This window comes from Passer domesticus, chromosome 19 (genome assembly GCF_036417665.1).
Source record: "Passer domesticus isolate bPasDom1 chromosome 19, bPasDom1.hap1, whole genome shotgun sequence".
Classification (NCBI taxonomy): Eukaryota; Metazoa; Chordata; class Aves; order Passeriformes; family Passeridae; genus Passer; species Passer domesticus.
The window spans coordinates 11920408-11944425 of NC_087492.1; the positions used below are offsets into that span (position 1 = coordinate 11920408).

A 24018-nucleotide genomic window follows, 5' to 3' on the forward strand; every position below is an offset into this window, starting at 1 on the left:
TCCCAGCCCAGCCTTGTCCTGCCACTGTGCCTTGGCCCCACCTGGGGGAAGATGATTTGCCAACATCAACCATTCCCTTTTCAACCTGAATTCAGGCACCAGTGCCAGGAATTGTGGTGACAGTCATTAACCTCACTGTCACCTTCTCCAGCAGGACAGGCTGGGCTGGCTCCTGTGCAGGCAGGGCTCCAGAGAAATGAAGAGCTCTGGGTTTTTAAGGGACAAAGAGCTCTCCAGGACACCTGAGTGCAGTTAATCCTCACAGAGCAGCTCTCCGGCCTTGGCAGTACCAGAGTCAGGATTAAAGCTGTGCTCAACATCCTCCTCCCAGCAGTACCAGGACCCCAAGCCCACCCAAGCTCAGGGATCAGCCTCTGGCTGTCTGGAGGGATAAAAAATGGGCTTTTTAAGCAAGTGCTGACCTTTCTCCCTGAGATCTGACCACTTGTGGCTTTGCCTTCCAGAGGAGAAGTTCGGTCCCTCCCTTTGGCCTCCTGTGCATCTGGAATTGCTGATCCCATTTCTCCAGGCAGGAGCTCCGTCTGTAGTAACAGGCTTTTAAATATGTAAATCTATTTTCAAAGCAAAATAACCCCCCCAAATGTTCATGTATCTCTCAGAAGGAATAAAGGGTCTCTGTCCTAATATTTTATGCAAATCTTGCTTTTGCTCTTGTACTTGGGCATGAATAAATATCAGTGCTTCAAAAGAGGGAAAAAAGCTTCATCAAAAGAAAAAAACCTTTATTTCTATTGCATAAATAATGGTAAAATTAAAATATTTTTATACAGATTATATATTTACAGTAGAGTTTGGTTAGAGGGAACAGCTGATACATATGGCATTCAGTTTTCCTTTATACACTCCTTTATACACTCAGATAAGTTGTAATAACATAGGATTTATTTCAGTTGCATGCCCAGTTAATTTATATTAATATTTACAGTATTTTGTACAAAGGTTTTTTGTTAGGTCTTTTTTTTTTTACTATTATGCTGCTGACTTTGTGAAGTTTTTTCTTCAATTAAAAAGCCATGTCTTTCGTTAACAAGCCAAAAAAACCCAGTGAGTTTACAAATGAACAGTAAATGGCTGGAAAACATGAGCTGGTGACAAAAGGGAGACACAGGGATTAGTGGAGACCTTCCTGGAGATGAATCAGGAGGCATTGATTCCTCGGATCCTGCTATGGATTAAATGGCAACAGCCTTGGTCCTGGGCTTATTCCAGTAAACTCGAATGAGTTATTTCTGACTGACCCTGGGGCCCACGGCTAACCTGCTCTCCCTTCCTCGCCCAGCCCAGATAAATCTGAGGAACAACAGCTGGAAGGGTTTTGGCTGCTCTGGAAGGGATGCTCAGGAATGTGAGCCCACCCTCGGGCTGCTGCAGTGGGAACAGAGGCAGGAATTTGGGGATTGATGTCAACAACATCACCTGCACCCTTTGGAATGGCCCCAGGAGGGACAGTATGTGCCCAAGTGCTGGTGGCACCAGAGCCACCTCAGAGCTTCCAAAGGTCTCCTGGGTGGCCAATGGAGACACAGGACCAGCAGGGAAAGGAACGCTGGAACATGGATCTCACCTAAAGTGGGGGAAATCCAGCTGCTGGTTTGGGCTGCTGGCAAAGACAGGCCAGCAGAAGACAGAACAGCTGGGGAAATAATTGGGTGGAAAACGGCAATTTCATCTAGCAATGGTTTTCAAGGCTACAAAGCATGTTGGTCAGTCTTGACAGAAAATGAAAAAAAAAAACCAAAACCCTGTGGTACTTTCATCATCAAATTGTCAAGTACTGAGCCCTGGATCCAGAGGATTTCTTTTTTCTCCTTTCTCCCTCTTCTGGGGCTGCAATTATTTCATAGTGAAGATGCCAAATTACACCAGTTGTCCAGGCTTTTGCCACTGGATATGTGCAAGTGGATCACACTTCCAGTTAAAAGGGTCTTAGATTTTCTGCCCACCTTGCTCTTGGTGAAGCTTTGTCACTTCCTAGAGCTGCCTAAAATGTCCTTCTTGAAGTGGAGAAATACAGACCCCATCCTGATAATGGGCAACAACATAAAGATATGGAAATGTGGTGAAACTTTTCTTTTTCTGCATTAAATTCCTGGGAAAGGGACAGGTTTTAAGTGATGCCAGGGAAATGTAATTGCACTGTCAGAGCACAGGAGGGTAAAATAATAGATTGAAACCCAGCAAGTTCTGTACATCTTCATCAGTGTAATGGAAGCATGATTCAGAGCCAAGAAAAAAAGACACTTCATCAGATTCTCATTTTAGAAGAGTTGGTTTTTCTTCTTTCAAACGCTCATCCATAAAGCAGGAACTAAATCATGGATTACAGGGGTGGGTAAAATAAGGGACTTCATTCTTAGAGATTTTAATGTCATTCCTCCCACTGCTTCTCCCCTCGCTGATCCAGGGCTGACGGGGGCTGTGCTCCTGTCACCTCGGTGGTGACAGCCCTGGCAGCTCCCAGCACGTGCAGGGGCCCAGTTTTCCATGGGAAAAGCTGAGTCCCCTTGTCCTGGGGCCCTCGTTGAGAATGGAGTCCCTCCCAGTCACCTGGAGCACCTCCCAGTGCCAGGGGTGGCCCAGGAGATGGTTGGCTCTTCTGCAACAGGCAGGAGGATGCAGAGTCAGTTTTTGGGACAAAATATTCCCAAGCTTCAATGGAAGAAAGGACCAGTGGATGCTCGGCTCATCCAAACAGATTTCAGCCATCCAGAGTGGTGGCCTTGGGAATGTTTTCTAGCTTGGCTTGCTTTGCTTGCTTCCTACCCCAGTTCTGGATTTAAAACCTCTCTTTACTCAACCCAGTTTATAAAGAGGGGTATCCAAGCTGCTGGAATTAAAGCAACCAACATCCAGCCCTGCCAGTGCATGTTTCCAACAGGTGAAACCTCTGGATAACCGGGATGGAATCTCTCAAATAAACTGGATTACACCCAGAAATTCAGCTTGGCTCACCGGAGAACAGGGGCAGGAGCTGGGGGTGCTCCTCCCTCCCACCCTCCTGCTCACCCTGGACCTGGGCTCTGTGATCACTGTCCCAGGTGCTGACAGTGACTGGGAGTGCCCATCAAGCAGGAAGGAGAATTATTTTGTGAACTCTCTCTAATTCCCTGTCACCTTCCACAGCATGAGGACCACAGTCCTAACAAAGCCAAGCCTTCCTAATTTAAATCTTTTAATTATGTTGACATTGCTTCTGATCAGAAATTCCTCCTCTCTGGTGCACTTGTGGAGGGGCCAGGCTCCCGTGGGCGGCACTGGAGGTGACACCCCCCAGGTGTCACTGGCTGTGAGCGGGATCTGGCTCTCCAGGGCCAACAGCACCACCATCATGGAATATCCTGAGTGGGAAGGGACCCACAAGGACCTCAAGCCCAGCTCCTGGCGGCGCACAGGACAAAGCCACTGCACCTGTCCTGCCTGGAGCTCCCCAGCTGTGGTTCCTCATGTCTGCCCTGAAGGCATGGCTTTGGCTCTGACAGGTGAGCAGTGTTCCTTCAGCAGCATTGGCTGGAATTCACTTCCCTACAGCCTTCAAATTATTTCAGCATTGGTGAGGCTGCTATTCCTTCTGCTGGCTTTTCCAAGAGCACGGGATCAGGATCACTGCTAAAGCCAGTAGCTGAAGCCAAGGTCAGTGGTGATCAGGGTTGTAGGAGCAGGAACCCAAATCCTTCCCACCAGAGCTTGATCCCCACATGGAGAACCTTCACATAGAGTCCTCAGCAAGCCCAGGACAAGCAGTGCTCAGGCTGAGTGGATTTCACTCCCTCCTGAATTAAACCAAAGCCTCTCTCGGGCTGAAATCACCACGTCCCTCTTGAAGCCTTCCCTGCACGTCAGTCCCCTTAATTGCACACAGTTCTTTGTGGCCAAGCCAACAGAGTTGCTCACGAATTCCTAATAATTTCCTAATCCATGAAAAGCCCCTGTCCCACTGCTGGGAGCTGTTTGCCCATCGCTGGAAGTCTGGGATCATGTGTGCTCTGCCACGGTGGCACCCATGTCACGAACAGCCAGGGTTGCCATGGCAATCTCCTGTTCCTCCAGAACTGCAGGGCTGAAAAGACACTTCAATCCTCCTGGAACTGGCAAGAGCAGAAGTTTAGAGCTTTTTCTGACAGCTCTGCTGCAGTCTGAGTATTTTTTAAAGTATGTTAATTAGCACTTAAATAAGGTTTTTTTTTCCTTAAAGTATGGGATGTGGGGTTTTTATTTTTATGTCTTTGATTCTTCTGCTTTCTCCCCCCTCAGCTTTTGCCATCAGGTTCCAATCAGAATTTTACTGCTCTATTTTTACCTCCTGTCTGTAAAAGCAGCAAAAAGCCCTATTTTTCCCCTCTTGTGTAGAAGGGAAAAAAAAAAAAAGGAAAAAAAAAAAAAGAGATAAATGGATGTTACATAAATGCAGCCAGGGAGGGAGGTAGGAGACATTCAGTGCTGCTGGATGGGAAGGTTGTGGGGAATGGAATAGCTTGGCCTGATCCATCCTGCATTGCCAGGAGCCACTGATTGAGGAAGGGATCTCTTCACAACACCTGGGGATGGAGGAAGGCAGCTCTAGGAAGGGCAAGGAGATCTCTGGCAAGACATGACCCTGATTCATAATGGAAAAATGAGGTTCCCTACAGAAAAAATCACACCCCAAAGCCCCAAAAATCCTGTACCCAGTAAAATCAGTGGGGAGTTGTGCAATGAACTCTACTGACACCAGGCTATGGCTTTTACCAATATATTCATTATAGGTTTGGCTTTACAAATGGAACTGTGAGGGGAAGGGTTGGGCTGGAGAATGGCTGTATTTACAAGGGTTTATGGGGCATGCAGGAGGCAATTCTGGAGCCTTCCAGAAAGCTTCAAGGAATGCAGACAACCATTGTCCATGAGGTGCTGCTGGGCCTGGAGTCTGCTGGGGGTTTGTGGCACATGGGTGAGGAAATGTGGGGAAATGCCTGGTTTGGGGTTGTGTGTTTGGGCTCAGTGGAGGCACTGCTCCGCCCTGTGCTCCCCCATCCCTCCCCTCCACCTCCATCTCCCATGTGCTCACCCCAGCACAATCCCAGGGACAAAATGAGTATTCCTTGGTGGCAAGGAACATTTAGACTTTTTTCCCAGAGCTGCCACCTTTCCACAGACCCCTGAGACCTAAAAGTGGGGATGAGTTTCCTCAAAATGATCTCCAAGCTCATTATCTACAATGACCAGCACAGAAAATGTGTCTGGGCTCCCCAGTACTGAGAATCCCACACCAGAATATCCCACAGATATTCTGCTGCTGCCCTGCAGCAAATGGAAATTTCTCCATCTTCTGGGAGACAGAATTGGTTTTTTTTAATGGAATATTCTGCAGTTCACCTCTATTGGTTACAGCAGAACAGAAAAGCAGTAGTTATGTGTTTAGGAAAGGCAGAAGAAACCAGCTCAGGTGCTGTGGGAAAGGCGTTGTCTTTGGGATGGAGGGGACACCAGGAAAATGACAGGAAAAGGAGGAGGTGGGAGACTGAGACACCTAAAAGTGACTTGAGTTCAAAGGGGTGGTGGGAGACAGGACAACGAGCAGCAGATTTTTAAATTAGGCTGCTAAAATACAGCTAAATGTCACTCAGACTGGTAGAAAAGAAAGAGCTGTGTTGGGGATGGATCCAGTGTAAGTCAGTGGCTGCAGGGTGGGATGAGGGAGGCTGGGCTGTGCAACCCCTGGGGGAGCCGTCCTGCCCCTCCTGTGGCACAGGGAACAGTCACCTCCGCTTCCAGGAGCAACATCTCAGGGTTCCTGGGTGTGCCTGGAGCTCTCCCAGCACAGCCACCCCACTCCAGCACTGGAGTGCCTCCATGGAACTCCCTTGGAGCACTCTATGATCAGCAGCTGGGATCTGCCAGGAGGGCAGGAGATCACCTCTGTCCTGGTGTGACACCCAGGGGCACAGTTCATCCAAAGGGAAATGCACAGATTTGTGTCAAGTTTCTAAGGAAAAACACCTTTCCAAGGCATCCTGGCTCCTTGCACTTCCCGTGTGGTGTCCCTGCTCTGCACCATTCCATCTTCTCCTTGCTGCTCCCTAAAATGTATTCCAGGAAAACCACCCAAGGCTGCCCAGATCTGGAAGTCTGACACACTCCAAACACTCGGGGGTGGGCTCAGGTTGGGTTCCTTCTTCTCCTGCTGAGCTCAGCTTTTCCAATGGCCCCTGCTGGAGCCTGCCATGGGATGGGGGTGGTGGGATGGATCCTGGGAGGGAATGGAGAAGTTGGCTGGTCAATCAACACTTTACCACGTGGGTGAAAATAAAACCTCCCCCACAGGATGATGTCTGCCGTGGAGGTTTCACTGCAGATCATAACCGGGCCACATGAAATTGAATAAATCAAAATTGTGCAGGCAAGGCGAGGGGAGGAAAGCTCGGGAAGAGCTTCCCTCAGGATTTTTACCTGGGAAAAAATTCTTGGAGACCAATAAAGAAGAAGGGTAAAACTGCTGGAGAGGAAATGTTAAATATGCAGAGAGGCCCGAGGAGATGGAGGTTTAGCTGGCGCTGGTGGTGGCAGAGTCCCTTGGAAGACTTTGCACAAGTTCAGCAATGCCCAGGTGGGAAAACAAGGGGTGCTCCTCAAGCCCTGATTCACAGTTGGAAAAAAATGGCCAACAGACTCCTGCTACCCCACAGTCTCTTGTCAAAGGTGGAGCTGATGAAGCAAAAAATAGACATTTTGTATGGTGCTGGCAAATTCTCCCCTTTTTTCCTCAGAAAATACTGTACAAGGATGCTCTAGCTCCCCTCTAATGCCGTAAACTCCATGGCATGGTCATAAGGGAAAAGGAAAGTGAAGCTGGAACACGTGGAACAAAAGGAACAGGACTTGCTTGTGGCAATGCTACGATCAACTTCCTGGGAATGCGGGCCCGGCGGGAGCTCCGTGGGATCGTCACTGGGCCCTGGAGTAAGGACAAGTCACGAGGCTGGGCCTCCTCCAAACCGCAGAGCGCCGGATCCAAGTGTCCTCCGCGTTGCCATTGCTGTTTCGAAGCAATAATTCGGGACTCCTGGATGTGGGATTATTGCATTAGGAAACAAAACCTTTAAAGCATTAGAACAGCCCTTTGATGTCCCTGCCAAAAGGATGTGGTTGGTTCACAGGACACGCTGCTGGCTCCGGCTCCTGCTGCAGGCGCCGGCTGTGCCCGCGTGTCGGTGCCGTGGGATCGGGGCGGGAGCTCTCCCGGGGTGCGCATGCATGGCCGCCATCCCGTGCCAGGACCACTCCGAGCCGTGCCAGCCCTACTCCATGCCGCTGCGCAGGATCTGGTTGGCCGCGATCAGCATCACGCTGATGATGAAGGCCATGGCGAAGGCGCAGATGAGGCTCTTGCGCACGCACGTCTGGCGGTTCTGCTTCTGGGCGTGCACTGCGGGGACAAGAGGGGCGTCACACAGGGCAGGGGTTCTGTTCTCTCCTGGAGCAGCTCAGGCACCCGCCTGTTCTCACTGTCCCTCTCCCTGCTGGGACATTCCCAAACAACCCACCCAACCCTCCAGGACTTGCAAAACAGCCCATCCCAGTCCTTCCAATCCAGCCCATCCCAGTCCTTCCAAACCAGCCCATCCCAGTCCTTCCAATCCAGCCCATCCCAGTCCTTCCAATCCAGCCCATCCCAGCCCTTCTAAACCAGCCCATCCCAGTCCTTCCAAACCAGCCCATCCCAGTCCTTCCAATCCAGCCCATCCCAGTCCTTCCAAACCAGCCCATCCCAGTCCTTCCAATCCAGCCCATCCCAGCCCTTCTAAACCAGCCCATCCCAGTCCTTCCAATCCAGCCCATCCCAGTCCTTCCAATCCAGCTCATCCCAGTCCTTCCAAACCAGCTCATCCCAGTCCTTCCAATCCAGCTCATCCCAGTCCTTCCAATCCAGCCCATCCCAGTCCTTCCAATCCAGCCCACCCCAGTCCTTCCTAACCCTTCAGGAGCTCCTTTCCCTCATCATGTCTTTTAATCCCTTTAAGTGCTCACAGGGATGTTTGGGGTTATCTGTGTATTTCTTTTAAGCTCTTTGTGAAGTTGGAATCACAGGATGGGCTGGGTTGGGTTGGGTTGGGTTCGGTTCAGTTGGAAGTGACCTCAAAGCTCATCCTTGTCCCATGGGGAGGGACACCTTCCACTGTCCCAGGCTGCTCCAAGCCCCATCCAGCCTGGCCTTGGACACTTCCAGGGATCCAGGGAAAGTCACAGCTGCTCTGGGCACCCTGTGCCCTACCCTTCTTCCCAGTCTCTGACCTAAGCTTCCTCTCTTTCAGTTTGAACTAAGTTGTTTCTAAAGTTCTTTAATAGCAATTTTCAACCTTGTGTGAATCCCTCCAGCTCATCCAGGTCAACTGGAAATGAGTGGAAAATCAAGAAGTGCTCCCTGATGACACTCAGGCCCCCACTATGACAATTCCCAGGAGCATCCATGGCACATGAGTCACTTTTCCAAACTTTTTAGGTTTTAGGTTTTCTGTGCTGAAGCCAAATCAGATTTATTAAGAACCTTTCCAAGTGAATGCTTGCAGAATAATTGTCAGAAGAGATGAGAGCAGCAATTAAAAAGCAGATAGAGTTGGGATTTTCAGCACTCATTTTATTTAATTTTACTTTTTGCCAAGCTTGTCAGTGAGAACTCGTGCTGTGACTTAATTAAGCCAGTTCATGACCCTGTCTTGGCCTCCCCACATCTGACTGTCAGAGCCACATGTGCTGTTGGGCACTGTGGAGATTTTTTGCAAAGGCCTTGAAGGTTCCCCCAGGCAATCCCAGGTGCTGATGGCTGGAACAGCCCAATTATCAGCCCAGCAGCACCACCATGGTCACCACTAAACCATCTCCTGAGTGCCACAGCCACACTTCTTGGACACTTCCAGGGATGGGGATTCCACCACTGCTGGACAACCCTTTCATTGAAGAAATGTTTCCTATTTTCTCATCTAAACCTGCCCTGGCCCAGCCTGAGGCCGTTCCCTCTCCTCCTGTCCCTGTTCCCTGGAGCACAGCCCGACCCCCCGGCTGTCCCCTCCTGTCAGGAGCTGTGCAGAGCCACAAGGGACCCCTGAGCCTCCTTTTCTCCAGGCTGAGCCCCTTCCCAGCTCCCTCAGCCTCTCCTGGGGCTCCAGCCCCTTCCCAGCTCCTTTCCCTGCCCTGGACACACTCCAGCCCCTCAGGGTCTGCATTGTCCTGAGGGGCCCAGGGCTGTCCCCAGGGTTTGAGGTGTGTCCTCAGCAGTGGCAGCAGAGGGGACAAGCCCTGCCCTGGTCCTGGTGCGGCCCAGGTGCCATTGGCCTTTTTGGCCATCCGGGCACACCTGGGTTCATGTCCAGCCACTGGCACCAGCACCCCCAAGGCCTTTTCCAGCTGCCAGCTCCTCTGTCCCTGCCTGGAGTGTTCCATGGGACATTCTGTTCCTGTTGTGCCCCATGGAACAAGTGCAGGACCTGGCATTTGGCCTGTCCAGGTCAGTCAGGGACAGCCAGGAAATCACCCCACACAGGATGGACAGCTCTGCCTGCCTGCTCTGGGCCTTGCTTTGCTCTCGGTGCTTGGTTTGCCCTGGGAAGGGATGTCCCTGTCACCTTCTCCTCATGGATGGTCTTGTGATGACAGAAAACTTTCAGGTGGTTGACAACAACCCCAAAACAAACCTAAAATGCAGCCAAGGACAGGCTCCAGGTGCCCATGTTTAGAAAGCTGGAAAGGAGGATATTTTTAGAATATATGGAAAACCCCCTTGTTCTGATCCAGCCTTGACCCTTATGTCACAGAGAGCCTTTGAAGCTGGGTTTTGAATCTGTTTTCTCCCCCTTCACCTCCTCTGGCTGGTGTTCAGCAGTGCCTGTGCCCTAATCCCAGCTCCCAGTGGTCCCAACTCAGTGCCAGGGGCACAGAGCCCTCCTTAGGGAGGGTTGGAGCCATCCTGCCCTGGGCAGGGAATGTGAGTGAGGCCTTGCTGTGTTCTGGGCAGGGAATGAAATCCCCCCTGCCAGCAGCTCTCCCAGATTCCTCACTCTCTGCTTGCACTGCTCTCCCAGATTCCTCACTGCTCTGCTTGCAGGATTTCTTCCCTGGCTTTTATAAACCACAAAGGACCAGTGCTGTGGCTCCCTGGCTTTGTGCATGGTGCCCTGGTGCTTTGAAAAGCTTTTTTTGCCCATCTGTAATTATTTTTTAATGCATTTTTCTATTATTTCTGTACTTTGAAAGCACTCCCAGGAAGCAGAGAAATCACTGACACCACCAGCATTGCTGTCAGGGAGGGGCTGGTGATGGTAACAGCAGCCCAAGGCTGGCCAAGGGTTTATTGGGATAACCACCTCACCTCTTCAGAGGAAAAGAGTAAAATACGCTTGGTGTTTTTGCAGAAATGTTCCTGAATTGAACAGCTTCTTCAGGGTTCTGTTATACAATAGTGCCTGAAGGCAGCAGGATGCAGGGAAGCCCCATTTACTGACCTTTACCCACTAAAGGGATTCCAAACATCCAAACTACCTACAAATACTCCCGGGGGAAAGGGGAATGTCTGCCCAGCCAGACCCTCTTGCTGTTGGTTGGGAATGACTCCAGGAAGGAGGTGGGTATCAGCATTGCCCTGCTCCCTTAAAATCCACAGTGAGACAGAAGAGCTGGAACTCCTGATGTCCTGATTCCTGGAATTCTTCCCTCCAACAAGAAGTTCCATTTAACCAGCCCTGCTTACTGGGGAGGACATACCTTCAGTTCTCTCCTTTCTCTAAATCCATCATCTCTGAGCACAGAATCTGCTTTTCCTGCTGGTTCCCACAGCTGGCATAGTTCCTGGGCTGGATGCCAACATTTGGGTGCCACTGGGACCCAAAGCTGGGACCCAGAGCTTTTGCCACCACAGGACATGCCAGGGGTTGGATGTGCTTCATTGGACATGGGCAGAGCCTGAGGCTCCTCTGGAGAAATCCTCAACCCTTTTAGGGGGAAGAGCAACCCAGAGGTTTCCAACATCCATCAGACCTCATGAGGCAAAGGCAAATCGAAGCTGGGTCATTCTTCATCTTCTCAACAGTCCCAGGACAGGCTGCAGAGGAGAACTCCCTCACTGGTACACACCACTGCCCCCAGAACTCCTCAGGAACTGGGGCTAATGGGGCCAGGTTGTTTCCAGGTCACAATGGCCACAGTGGGTTTGGGATGTGCTCCCAGCACTGTGAGCCTTCTCCCCTGCAGGAGAACAGCTCCTCACAAGGACAGAGCAGTGTATTTATAGAGCCCTGTCCCAGCCCTGCCAGGTGAGTGATGGTGGCTTGCTCTGGCTGCCTGGAGTTATTTTTGGTTTAACAGGTCAGTTTGTCATCCCCAAACTGAGCTGAGCAGGACAGGGGGGCAGGGAGGAGCTGCTGGCTGCATCCCATGGATGTGAGGGTCATGGCTGAGGGTGGGACCCCCCTGCCAGTGCTGTAGCCACTGACACTGCTGTGCCACCAGCTCTGTGTCCTGAGTGCTGGATCAAGGGAACTGCCAGGAAAAGGCTGCTGGGCTGTAAATCGTTGGGAGCTGCAAATTGTCCTTTCCCTGTGTCCCAGGAAATCACACAGCCTTCACTGTCCTGCCCTGAGTGCTGATAAAAACAGAGATAAAGCTGAGGACAGAACTGTGCCTCTGCCCTGGGCCTGTCCTTCCCCTGGATGTGACATCCTGCAAATGACTTCAGTGTTCAGAGGGAGCTGAGGAAATCCTGGACTTGGCCCTGACTGTAGTACAAATATTGTATTTGGGGTAAACTGTGGTGAGAGGTGCAAGGTCTGCCATCCACATTGATACTGAAGAAGATTTCATGGTCATAAAGACCTTATTATCACATTATTTACATAACTTTACGACAGAAATGTCATGGATTTGTACTGTTGGTGATATTACCTGTACAACACTCTTCAGCACCTGAGCCAGCTCACCCAGGTGTGGAGAAGGGGGATGTCCAGGTGTGGAGAAGGAGAATGTCTCTGCCCACAGGAGGAGAAGGGTTTGGAGCTGGTCTGGGATCCAAGAACACACCCAGAGGTGACACTGAGTGGAGATCCTTTCACCCTTTCACCAATGTGCTCCTGGAAGTCTCTGCTGTGTCTGCTCCCTTAGGAAATCCCCAAATCTCAGTGGGAACAACTGGGGCTCATCTTGGCTTCATTCCTCCCCAGAATTAAAGGCCCTTCAATGGGGTGGATGTACCTTAAATATAGATCTCAAGGAACTCTACCCAAAAAGCATCTCCTTCAGTGCACTAATTAGAAGTGAGTGACCCCAGGGACACACCCCAGGACAGCTGACCTTTAGTGCCACAATCCATGACATGTAATTCCTGCTATTGAGCCCTGTAAGGATCCTGGTGTTTGAGAGCTGGGAGCTCTGAGGGTCATTCCTGGCCAGCCTGGAGAGCTGCAGGGACACAACCTGTCCTTTCCTGGCAGAAACGCTCCTGTCAGAGCTGTCAGACCAGAACTGTCCCCTTCCACTGGGACCTGGAGCAAAACTTTGCCCCGCTGTTGATAGTTCAGCTGATCTTTATTCTCTGCTGGATTTGTGTGTGTTCCCAACATCTAAAAAAAGGGTCTGTTTTGCTTCTAGGTTCTGCCTGGCACCAGCAATGCCAAAACATCCCACGAGAAAAGCTGTTCCTGCTGCACTTTTGGAAACTGGAGCTTCCAAAATGAGATGCTGAGCATTTGGGACTCAGGTTTTTTCTGGGATGGTTCAGCCAAGCTCCCAGAACTCTGCAGCAGTGACAGCTGGCTCCTGTCCCCAGGGATCAGCAGGTCAGTGGGCACCAACAGCTCCAGGCAAGGAAGAAACATCTCTTCCTCTGCACTCTTCTCCAGGAAGAACACAAAAATTGTTGCTTGGCCTGATTCAGAGAGTGCTGCTGCTGCCTCCCTCCTGCAGGGTTTTTATCATTCAGCTGTGCTCCTCTAGCTTCTCTGCCTGGTTTGGCAGAGGTGAGGGTGAGAATGGAGCTGCTGCATCCCATTCATTAGCCAGGCCAAGGACTGGGCTATATTTTCATGCTCTGCTCTTTCTCTCTGCCTGGTGCCCTTTCAGAGCTGTTTGACCCCACAGAATGTCACAATTCCTCCCAAAATGGTCTAAAGTGGGATTGCTGGGTGGAACATGCAGTGGCTCCAGCAGGGCACAAACTCTGAGCTTCTCTGTTGCATTTCCCTGGGCACTTGAGATGATTTCATGGAATCACAGAACAGGCTGGGCAGGGAGGGAAGTTAAAAACCATCTCATTCCATGGGCAGGGACACCTTCCACTGCCCCAGGCTGCTCCAAGCCATCCAGCCTGGCCTTGGGCACTGCCAGGGTTCCAGGGGCAGCCACAGGATGAACAACCAGGACCTGTTTGGTTGCTCTAAGCAGCAACACTTCAGAGCAGTGGGAGTTCCTCTGGCCAAGGAAATGAAAATGCTTCTTCTGAGGTGGCTTAAAATGGGGAATTTCCTTGCCAGTGTCAGCTGTGTTCAAGTGCAAAATTTATTGTAGATCCCAGTTCTGATCCCAGTTCTTGATCCCCTGTGGCTCTGCTGAAGGAAGGAAACTTTTCCCTTTCTCTGGGTGCCTCCAAGCACTGCTCAGCCCTTGGCTTTGAAGAGCTCCTCCTGTGTTCAGAGCTGTCCTGGCTGAGGCAGGTCCTGGCAGCTCAGAGCAAAAGGTCCCAGGGCAGCAGGACATGGACCTCTGCTCACTGCTGGTGTCACAGTGCAGGAGAGGACTCATCCCAGCTGCTCCCTGGGAGCCTTTTTGGGATCTCAACATAAAACTGGAGAAGCCCAACACAGCTTGGTAGGGCCTACCAGTCCCAAGAAAGTCTTTCCATGGTGGGATGAGGGAAATCAAGGTGTTTCTGTAAGGAAATTTAGCCTGGCTTAGACACTGACCTCAGCACATCCCTCTGCCTGCGTCCCACCAGAGAGGGGGGAAACCCCCAGTGCTCCATCCCTGAGCCTGGAAAAGGACCAGCTTTGCTGAGGGATAGAAGAAGTGTGAGGGCAGCTGTTGAGCTCTCTGGGTGTCCTTGCTGCTCACTCCAAAATAACTCCCTGCCAACCCCAGGCACCCCTGTCCCAGATCAGAGCGAGTTTGACAGACACAGGATAACAACAGGAACCCAGGGACTGACTGTCTCACCTTCAAACTCTGTTTGGCAGTTGCCAGAGTTCTCGTTCAAGCTCTCCTCCTCGTTGATGATGATGTTCTCAATGTCCTTCATGGTGAGGTGGTCGCGGAAGGCGTGGTACAGGATGTGCTTCAGCTCCTCCAGCGTTATCCTCTGCATGTCAAACTGTGGGAGACAGCCCAGTTACACCCAGGGATGGGGCTCCCAGGACAACAGCTCTGAGGGCAAGGCCACAATCCCCAGCTCGTGTTTTATCAGCCCCAATTCAACAGCTCACTGGGGTCTGTGCTCTTTGGGGCTGCTTTCACTCTAACAGTCAATGCTGTAAATGGTGTTGCCCCTGCCAGCTCCCTTGGCACTGCTGGAGCTGCAGAGACACCCAGCCCTGTGCCAGGGATGGCCTTCCAGGCTGGAGAGGCAGCAATCCAGTCCATCCCAACAAAGAGAAGCCCTCAGGGGTTCCCCTGGTAGCTCTCACACCTCCCATGAGCCACAACCCTGTTTGTGCCCCCTTTTTTACATTCCTAACCCCCCAGTTGTGCCTGGGGGGAGGAAGAAGCAGAGGACACTTCCCTCAGAGCTGACTTCTGTTGTGGATCTAGTAGGAAGTGCTGTTCATACACCAACCAAGTTAAATCCACAATTCCTGCTGAATGTGAACATTTTGCCCCAGAAGGGTGCTGGACACGTGCAGTTTGTGGTATTAATGAATCCCTGCTGATGGTGCAGCAGAGAGGAGGCACACCCTGGCTGCTGTGCAGTGCCAGGGGAGCAGAGGAGTCTCTCTGGGTATAGGAAAGAAGGATGGAAATGTTCCAAGCCATGATGAGTTTTCCTGAGTGCTGCAGAAGCTCCTCGAAGTGAGGCCTTGCAGCCCCAGCAGGGTTTGTGCACAGCAACCAGGGCCCTCCAGGGCTCCTCCACCCCACCTGAGCCATCCTCAGGACACCCAGAAAGGCCAAACCCCTCTGGCTCAATGCCCCAGGGGATGGAGGGCAATGCCAACTCCCAGCTACCTCTGCCCTGGGAGAGTGGGGATGCAGCAGGAAATTCCCACTCCTTCCCCAGCCTGAGGAGAACAGGACAGACCAGGCAGGACAGGACACAGGGAATGGCTTCCCTACTGCCAGAGGTTTTGGGATATTGGGAAGGAATTGTTCCCTGGGAGGGTGGGCAGGCCCTGGCACAGGGTGCCCAGAGCAGCTGTGGCTGCCCCTGGATCCCTGGCAGTGCCCAAGGCCAGACTGGACAGTGTTGGGAGCAGCCTGGGACAGTGGAAGATGTCCCTGCCATGGCAGGGGTGGCACTAGAAGGGCTTTGAGGTCCCTCCCACCCCAAGCCTTTCTGTGATCCTGACTCCCTGAAGGCAGAAAAGCCAAACCCACAAACTACAGCAAAACCCAGATTTGTACTGGCCTCAAGAATTGTCCCTGAGGCAGGAACTGGAGGAGAAATCCAGCAGAGGTTGAGCATCAGCCCTGACAAGGTGGAAAGGGGTCACCACAGGCTGAGGGGCTGCTCCTGCAGGCAGGAAGGGACAATGGGGATGGAATTATGGGGTTACCATTGCTGGGGCTCAGTTTCAAGTTGGAGTTTCCCAGGATGAAGACCCCAAAGGAATGCAGGATGGGTGTTGGGTGAGAAATCCTTGGATTCACCCCCATGCAATCAGGACTGCAGGAATCCACCCAGGAGGGCTGGGAACCCTGGGCAGCTTCACTGCAAGCCTCCAGCAACACCCCCAGCACTGCTGCAAGGCAACCAGAGGAATTATCCCAAATTTCCACACCTTCAGTTGCCAGGAGAAACGCTTTTTGTCATGGAACAGGATGTGAAGAGCACAGCTGCTCCCTTTTCAACATTAAAGACAGCAGAGCACGGCTGGTGAGATTTGTTCATGCACAACAAAGCAGGATGGAAATTGGTGATTAAATCCCTGGGGGATTTGCAGCCCAGCTTTGAACTGGGCACCAAGGAGCCACTGGTGACAATGGGGTGCTCACTATTTTTAGCTGAATCTCTGAGGAACAAGACAGCAGAAAAACCAAACCCATCAGCCCTGCTGCTGACAGAAATGCTTTTCATCTGGACAGAGCCAGAACTCTGTCTCTGGTCCCTGCTGTCCACCCCCCTGCACATTTCCTGCAGCAGGGCAAGGATGGTGCAGGAAATGAGTGAAGGGAATTGGATAAATTGGTGTTTCTGTGGGTGCTGGATAAAACCAGAGAGATGTGTGCAAATCTGCCTGTACACACAGGGATAGATGGAATATTGCAGGGCCCAGATTAAGCAAAGTGCACTCATTTTCCTTCATTAACCCCTTGGAGGATGAATGATTTTGCACCTGTGTAATGAGCAGGGGTCAGGGAAGAAAACCTCAGGCTGAGTAGCTCAGGAGTGATGAGAATCCCAGGATGGGTGGGGTTGGAAGGACGTGAAAGCCCACCCAGTGCCACCCCTGCCATAGCAGGGACACCTTCCACTGTTCCAGGCTCACCAAAGCCTGGGCTTGGGCACTGCCAGGGATCCAGGGGCAGCCCCAGCTGCTCTGGGCACCCTGTGCCAGGGCCTGCCCACCCTCCCAGGGAACAATTCCTAATTCCCAATATCCCATCCAGCCCTGCCCTCTGGCAGTGGGAGCCATTCCCTGTGTCCTGTCCCTCCAGTTCCTGGTGCAGGGTCCCTCTCTTCCCTGTGTCCCCTCCAGACCCTGGCAGGTGCTGGGAGGTCTCCAACCACCTCCTGTTCCCCCAGCTGCACAGCCCCAGCTCCTCAGCCTCTCAGTCTCTGCTGCTCTCCCTCTCTCCCAGCATTGCCACTGAAAAGCCTCTGCAGAGTCTTCTGTCCTCCTGCCTCTGCTCCAGGCTGGAGCACAAACACAACTGTGGGGATCAGCTCATCCCCAAATTGTGCCAGCAGTAATGACTTGAGGGGTTTGGGGTCTTCCTGTTCCAGTTCAAATCTGTCTGGAGGGAAGGAATTGTTCTCTTGACAAATGCTCAGCTGCTGCTGCATCACAAATGTTATGCTAATAGAGAGAGAAATTATCTTTTTAACCTGTTTTGTTGTCATTTGTATCCTTTAGGAGGTGGAACAACCTCAGATGGGATTCAAAATCACCCTTGCTGGCTCACAGGAGTTGGATTCGATCTTTGGGGGTCCCTTCCAACTCAGAACTCTCTGTTAGTCTCTGAATTTCTGCAGTGATTTTTGGTCTCTGCTTTGCTCCTTGCAGGACAGCTCCCCTCCCTGAGCTCTGTGTCACCCTGGCAGAGTGTCCAGGGTGCCTCCAGCTCGGGGCAGGCAGGGACAAGCTCTGCTTGGGCTCCCAAGTAATTCCAATTATCCCTGCTCTCCAACCCAGCAATTTCCCTGATTCACTTTTCAATTACTCTGGGTTTTATTGTGGTAATGACAGGAACCAGGGAGCAACTCTTAACTTTTATTGACTCCGTGGGGAGGAAAATGGGGACTGTGGCAAAGCTGGAAACTTTCTATAGGATTTATAATTAGGAGAAATCAATGGAGCTGCTTGTGAGGCTCAGAATAATTTGCTGTGAGCAGTAAAACAAACTGAGCTGAGGCCCAAACTCCAGGTGCTGCTGTGAGTGGGAGCTGTGGAGAGCAGCAGGATCTGGGCACTCAGCTCCTGAGGGACCCCTGAGGCTGGAGGATGCTGTCCCATGAGGTATCTGGAAGGGAAAGTGCACCTGGTCCAATCCAGCCTATAGCTTCCTTCTTGACTTAAAATTCCTGCAGGAAATGAATCCCTACCTCAGTTCCTTGAGCCTCCCCAGCTGAAATTTCCCAGATTTGTGTCTGCCTTGCCTGCAGAGCCCCATTCCCAGGGAGTTCTGTGTCCTGCCTGGCCCGGGCTCCTCTGCTCTGTGCAGGAGTGGCCCAAGGGGAAGGGCTTGTTCCTTGAAGGGGTTCAATGCTGGAACAGCACTCCTGATCATTTCCTATCAGCTCAGCTTTAAAATAAAACAGTGGGAGGCTCCTCTCTTTCTTTCTGGAGTCCCAGGGTGGCCTTGCTGTCCTGCAGGTGGGTGACAGGAGCAGGGCCACTCTGGGGACCTGCAGGGTCTTTTAAAGCCACTTTGCTCGACAAGAGGTGGGACTGGCTGCTTTAGCAGGGAGGTTTGGCTGGGAGAGCACTTAGACCCATGTGGTTTATGGTTTCCCACATAAACCACCTGGAAGGGTCAGCTGGGGCTGGTGAGGGCTCCAGGTGGAGCAGGATTTTGCCTCATGTTCTGAAAATTAATTCTGCAACCCCAAAAGCTTCAAAGATTCACAGAATCATTTAGGCTGGATGTCAGTTTAAGCTTTTTTCTGACCCAGAGATAGGGCAACTGAGAGGTGTTTTAAAAACTTTTATTCCATTTTCAGTCTCATGAGAAGGGTGAGACAATACAGATGTTATAATCCATGTCAACATAGTCAGAAGCCAATTATTTCCTAATTACAATGCACTGTAAGTGTTTCTTGGCCTGTCAGCTTTAGCCACACCATGCTGTAAATGCCTTAAAGCCAATCACCTAAAATTACCTCTCGTGGGTCCCACTACAATCATCTTTCATAGTTCTACTTCTCCAAAGTATCCAGTCTTATTTACAAAACTTCCTTTGAAACTTGTTTCTAGTTCCATTTCTCTCTCAGCAATGTCTGTCCTATTCCATGGCATTTCCAAGTCAGCATTTCTTATCTCCAAGTTTACATACAGATGCACACTGTGTGAACCTTCTATCAAGCTTTAAAAATTTTCTACAAATCCATTTCCCCCAGCTGGAAAATATCCTTGAGTCCAGCCATGGGCCTGACCCCAATTCCAGCACTAAACCAGGCTGAAAGCAGCACATCTGCAGTGACCCCTGCATGGCCCAAAGCTCCCTGTCCGTGTTCCACTGATCTCTCCTTTGGAGCCCTGGACAATCTCTGAGTGACAAACAAGGCCCTCGTTTTGCCCTCAGACCTTCTGCATGGCTTGAATAATCCCAGGGAAGCTGCAGAGGGGCTCTGCCCACACTGCCACAATGGAGATGGGGCCCAAAACCACCTGCAGTCTGCAGAGCAGCTTTGGGCTTTTTGCACATGTACAGATATATTTGTATGGAGAAATGCATTGTCTTATTATATATTATTGTTGTCATTGTTGTTATTACTACTGTTATGGTTACTGTTGTTATTACACAATATTATTATTACTATTATTATTATTATCATCATCCTTATCCTTATTATTGTCATTATTACTTAGAGGGATGAAGCAGCTCTCCTGTGAGGAAAGGCTGGGAGAGTTGGGATTGTTCAGCCTGGAGAGGAGAAGGTTTGGGACGACCTCACTGTGGCCTTCCAGGACCTGAAGAAGCCAAAAAGGAAGATGGAGACTTTGGACAAGGGATGGAGGACACAGAGAATGGCTTCCCACTGCCAGAGGGCAGGGATGGATGGGATACTGGGATGGAATTGGGGTGGTCCTGGCACAGGTGCTCAGAGCAGCTGTGGCTGCCCCTGGATCAGTGTCCAAGGCTGGGCTGGATGGGGTTTGGAACACTCTGGGATAGTGGAAGATGTCCCTGCCCATGGCAGGTGTTTAAAACTTTATGGTCTTAAGGTCTCTTCTCTATTCTTCATCATATCCCTCTCTGTGATATGATGATAATAAATGCTAAAGTATGAAATATGTATGCACAAACAACACAAATACATATATATGTATATATATAAATGGGAACATATGAAATATTTCCCAAATGTCCAGGCACACCCCTCTCCAAGCCCCTCCAGCCAGGCATCCACCCACGATGGATTATCCCCTCCTGCCAGGAGATGATGTGGGCAGGACATGGTCCCATCCTGCCTGGGGCTGGATCCCAGCACTGAGAGCCCTGCCCTCCCTGCATGGTGTTATCCCATCCCATTATCCCATTATCCCATCCATCCCACCCCATTATCCCATCCCTGACAGGGAGCACGAGGCTGTGCTCGCTCCCATGGGGACAGGCTCTCCGCCAGTGCCTGGGGCACCGGGAGCCCTGCAGGAAGCATTCCCGAATTCACCTGGAATGCTCACCCTGCGGTGGGCAGTGGGACGTGCCCAGCACAGCCGGGTGGCAGTGCCAGCTTCCCCCGGGGCTGGCGGAGCTGCCGTCCCGGCAGGAGCATCCCACGTTCCCGACGCTGCCGGGAGCGGGGAGGGCACCGGGACATTTCCATAGTGAAATTCCCTCGTCCCCTGTCGCGACAGGCTCCGTCCCTCCCGGCAGCTCCGGGACTCGGACACACGGTGACAAATGCCCGCGGTGACAAATGCCAGCGGGTTCAGGGCACATCCCAAGCCATTCCATCGGGTTGAGGGCACAGCGCCGCAGCCCCAAACACCCAGCCCGAGTGAAATGAGGAGGAATTCCAGCCTCTGGGTGCCTCCTGTGTGTCCCTGCACAGCCCACACGCGATCACCAGGGGTCATCCCTGGGATTCCCAGCATCTCTGGTGTCTGGGGGTCACAGCCTGCTCCGGGCTGGGCTCCAAACACCCCCTTTGCTGCCAGGGATGGGGGTTTTGTGGCTGTCCTGTGCAGGGCCAGGAGCTGCACTCGATGGTCCTCGGGGGTCCCTTTCCTTGGGATATTCCACAATGCCAGTGTGGATTTGGAGCATCCCTTAAAGCTGCTGGCTCCGTGGCTCCTGGGACAGGGGCTGTGTGGTCCCCACGTCTGCCAGGGGTCCCATGGGACACATTTGGCTCTGGAAATGGGAAATTCTGCTGGGGCTGGGCTGCAAGGAAACACTTTTCATCCAAAAACAAACCTGGAGTTGTAATTCCCTCTCCTGAGCCTGGCCCCAGCCCTTCCGAGGCCCAGACTAATTTTGGGGCAATGATTTAAGCAGGGGAGGAGGTCTTTGCTGTGCCTCCACTTCCCAGCTGGGATCTAATGGCTCTTAAACTGGGCTGAGAGGAATAGGCCCCCTGACAGGCACCACCTCCCCGGCACACACAGCAGGAATATTAATGCTGGCCACATTCAATTAACTTGAAATAGTTTAGTAAACCACAGAGAAGTGGTGGCTTGGTGGTTTTTTAATTAGAGAATGCTCTGAGGCTGCAGCACAAATTAACAGGCCCCAACAATTTCTGTGGTGTGGGTTTAGGGCTGCCAGGCCTTGCCCACGGGCTGATCCTAATCAAAAGGAATCCCTAACGAGGGCTGCACCTTCCTGACCTTCCATGCCAGGCCTGGGGGAGCCTCTGGGGCAGCAAACTCCTGACACCTAATGAAAGATAAAAATGGGAATTCCCATCTGACATCTTCTGCCTCCCCCCAGATCTGCAGTTCTCATGGAGTCCTGTCCTGGGATAAATCCAGCAGTGGGCTGAGGTTAAACTGCCCTGATGGTGCTGCCTGTTCTGACATGGAAATGGCAGGTGGCAGCCTCAAAATGAGCAAAGTAATTCACACAGCAGGAAAAAAAAATAAAAAAAGACAGATAGGATTTCTCAGTGTAGGACATAACAGTCACTAAATATTTACACAAAAATTCACAGAATTCAGAGAATCACTGGGTTGGAAGAGACTTTAAAGATCAAGTCCAACCCAGCCCCAACACCTCAACTCAACCCTGGCCCCCAGTGCCACATCCAGGCTTTGTTAAACACACCCAGGGATGGTGCCTCCACCACCTCCCCAGGCAGCCAGTCCAGAACTTTATCACCCTTTCTGTAAAAAACTTTTTCCTAATATCCAACCTGTATTTCCCTTGGTGCAGCTCGAGACTGTGTGCTCTGGTTGTGTCAGTTCCTGGAGAAAGAGCCCAGCCTCAGCTGAGCACAGGCACCTTTCAGGAGCTGTAGAGAGTGTAAGGTAACCCCTGAGTCTCCTTTTCTCCAGGCTGAGCACCCCCAGCTCCCTCAGTGGTTCCTCTCAGGGTTTGTGTTCTCAGCCTCTCTCCAGCCCCGTCGCTCTTCTCTGGACGTGCTCGAGCATCTCAACATCCTTCCTGGTGATATCCCATGATATCCCACAATATAAAATCCCCTGTCCCTCTGCAGGAACAGGATTCCACCCTGAGCTGTTCCCCCCTGGCTCAGTCTGTGAGCACAACAAGGGCTGTGCCAAAACTCCAAATATTCCAAGGAGAGAAAAGTCCTTCTGTCTTTGCCCCATAAAACTCCTCCATCAGGGGAGAGCAGGGGCTCTGCCCCCCCAGGGGGACCCTCAGGGGCAGTGCTGCTGTGTCTGGGAATGCTGGAATTGCTGATCCAGGCAGCAGCAGGATGTGAGGGCACCTGTGCTGTGTGCCAGGCGAGGCTGGTGCCACGCCAGGCGCCCAGCACAGCAGTGACACAGACACTGCCTGTGGCAGCAGTGACACACCCGACAGCACAGCGGGACTGGAAGGCGAGGCCCTGCAGAAATAACCTCCCCTGGCAGGTTCACTGAGCAGAGTGATCCCCACCCTCGGGCCTTCTCCCCATTTCTCACAGGCTGCTGCAGATCCCTGCCTGCAGAGAGGATCTCTAATCTGCTCCTGGCTGGAAGGAGGCAGCAGAAACCCCAGCGAGGGAATGAATGGGCCCTGCTGCTGCTGCTGTCCCTGGAAGCCCTCAGCCAAAGGAAACCAATTTTTTACTGAACAGCTACAAATGTTCTGAGAACGCTGGGAGAAGTGGATTAGAAGGTGAGACCTGTTCCTGGACTGCACAAAGGACACAATCATTAATAAAGGCTTTACAAGGCAGTCCCAGAGCTGCTGTGGGGGACTTGAGGCATCCTTGGCACTGCTGATGGTGGTTAATGAAAAATAATAACAATGAGGCAGCAAAGAGAGCCTCTAATCCTGCTGTGCAGCACCAGCCAGAGCCAAGACAGAATCCAGAATGGGTTGGGTTGGGAGGGACCTCAAAGTTCATCCCTGCCATGGCAGGGACAGCTTCCACTGCCCCAGGGTGCCCCAAGCCCTGTCCAGCCTGGCCTTGGGCACTGCCAGGGATCCAGGGGCAGCCACAGCTGCTCTGGGCACCCTGTGCCAGGGTCTGCCCACCCTCTAAAGCAAAGAGGAAAAGAGAAACAATCCCAAAGTTTTTATTGTCCATTTCCATCAGCAGGTGATGTTCAGCCACTTCCCAGGAAGGACTCCAGTCCCTGGAGTTTCCCCAAAGGCAAACATGGTAAATAACAAACTCCCCCCTTCCTCCTGCTTTTCTTAGCTTTTATATCTGACCTGACATGGTCTGGAATATCCCAGGACCTCAGGACTGGCACCTTCTCATTTGCAACACATGAAATATTGAAAGGACAATTTTTTTTCCACAGTGAGAAATTCACCTAAAGCAGGAGAAATTAATCTGTGCTGGGAAAAGTCATGATTTGTCAAACTGGCACTTTGTAAGGAGAAGGAAGAAATAACAAATTTGAAATGCCAGCCATTCCTGACGTTGCTAATGGGGCCCAGGAGCTGCCAGAGAGGAGATGGCAGTGCCACCAGCAGCGTGTCCCAGTGGGGACTGCCCAGTGCCCAGCCCCAGCAGCTGCACAGCCAAGGCACACAAACACCATTTTGGGGCTGTTTTCCATCTTCCCCCCAAGCTGTAGGAACCAGGGTGTCTCTAAAGCTCATCCCATCAGCCCCACAGTCCCACATCTGCTGAGAGGAGGCAGTGCAGCTCCCTGGTGCCTGCCATGGATCTCCTGACGAGTCAAGAGCCCTGAGGGAAGGCAGTGAATCTCAAATTCAGCTGGAGACAGAAACACAGTGCAAAACCCTCCCTGCTGCAGCTCAGTTCAGCAATTCCAGAGCACAGGATGTGAAAAATTGGTGCTGGTGCACCAAGGCTCA

General features: G+C 51.7%; 1 protein-coding gene across 6 annotated transcripts in view; it reads right to left on the bottom strand.

Annotated features, from left to right (window-relative positions):
• Positions 1-722: 722 nt before the first annotated feature.
• The window catches only part of CALN1 (calneuron 1), a 146364-nt gene continuing 123068 nt past the window's right edge, over positions 723-24018 (bottom strand). For all 6 annotated transcript variants that reach the window (XM_064394327.1, XM_064394328.1, XM_064394330.1 and 3 more), the window contains 2 exons: positions 14191-14344; positions 723-7423 (listed from right to left, as the gene is read on the bottom strand). In XM_064394327.1, the coding sequence (XP_064250397.1) occupies positions 7296-7423; positions 14191-14344 (282 nt within the window). In that variant the 3' untranslated portion in view covers positions 723-7295. The remainder of the gene's footprint in view (positions 7424-14190; positions 14345-24018) is intronic.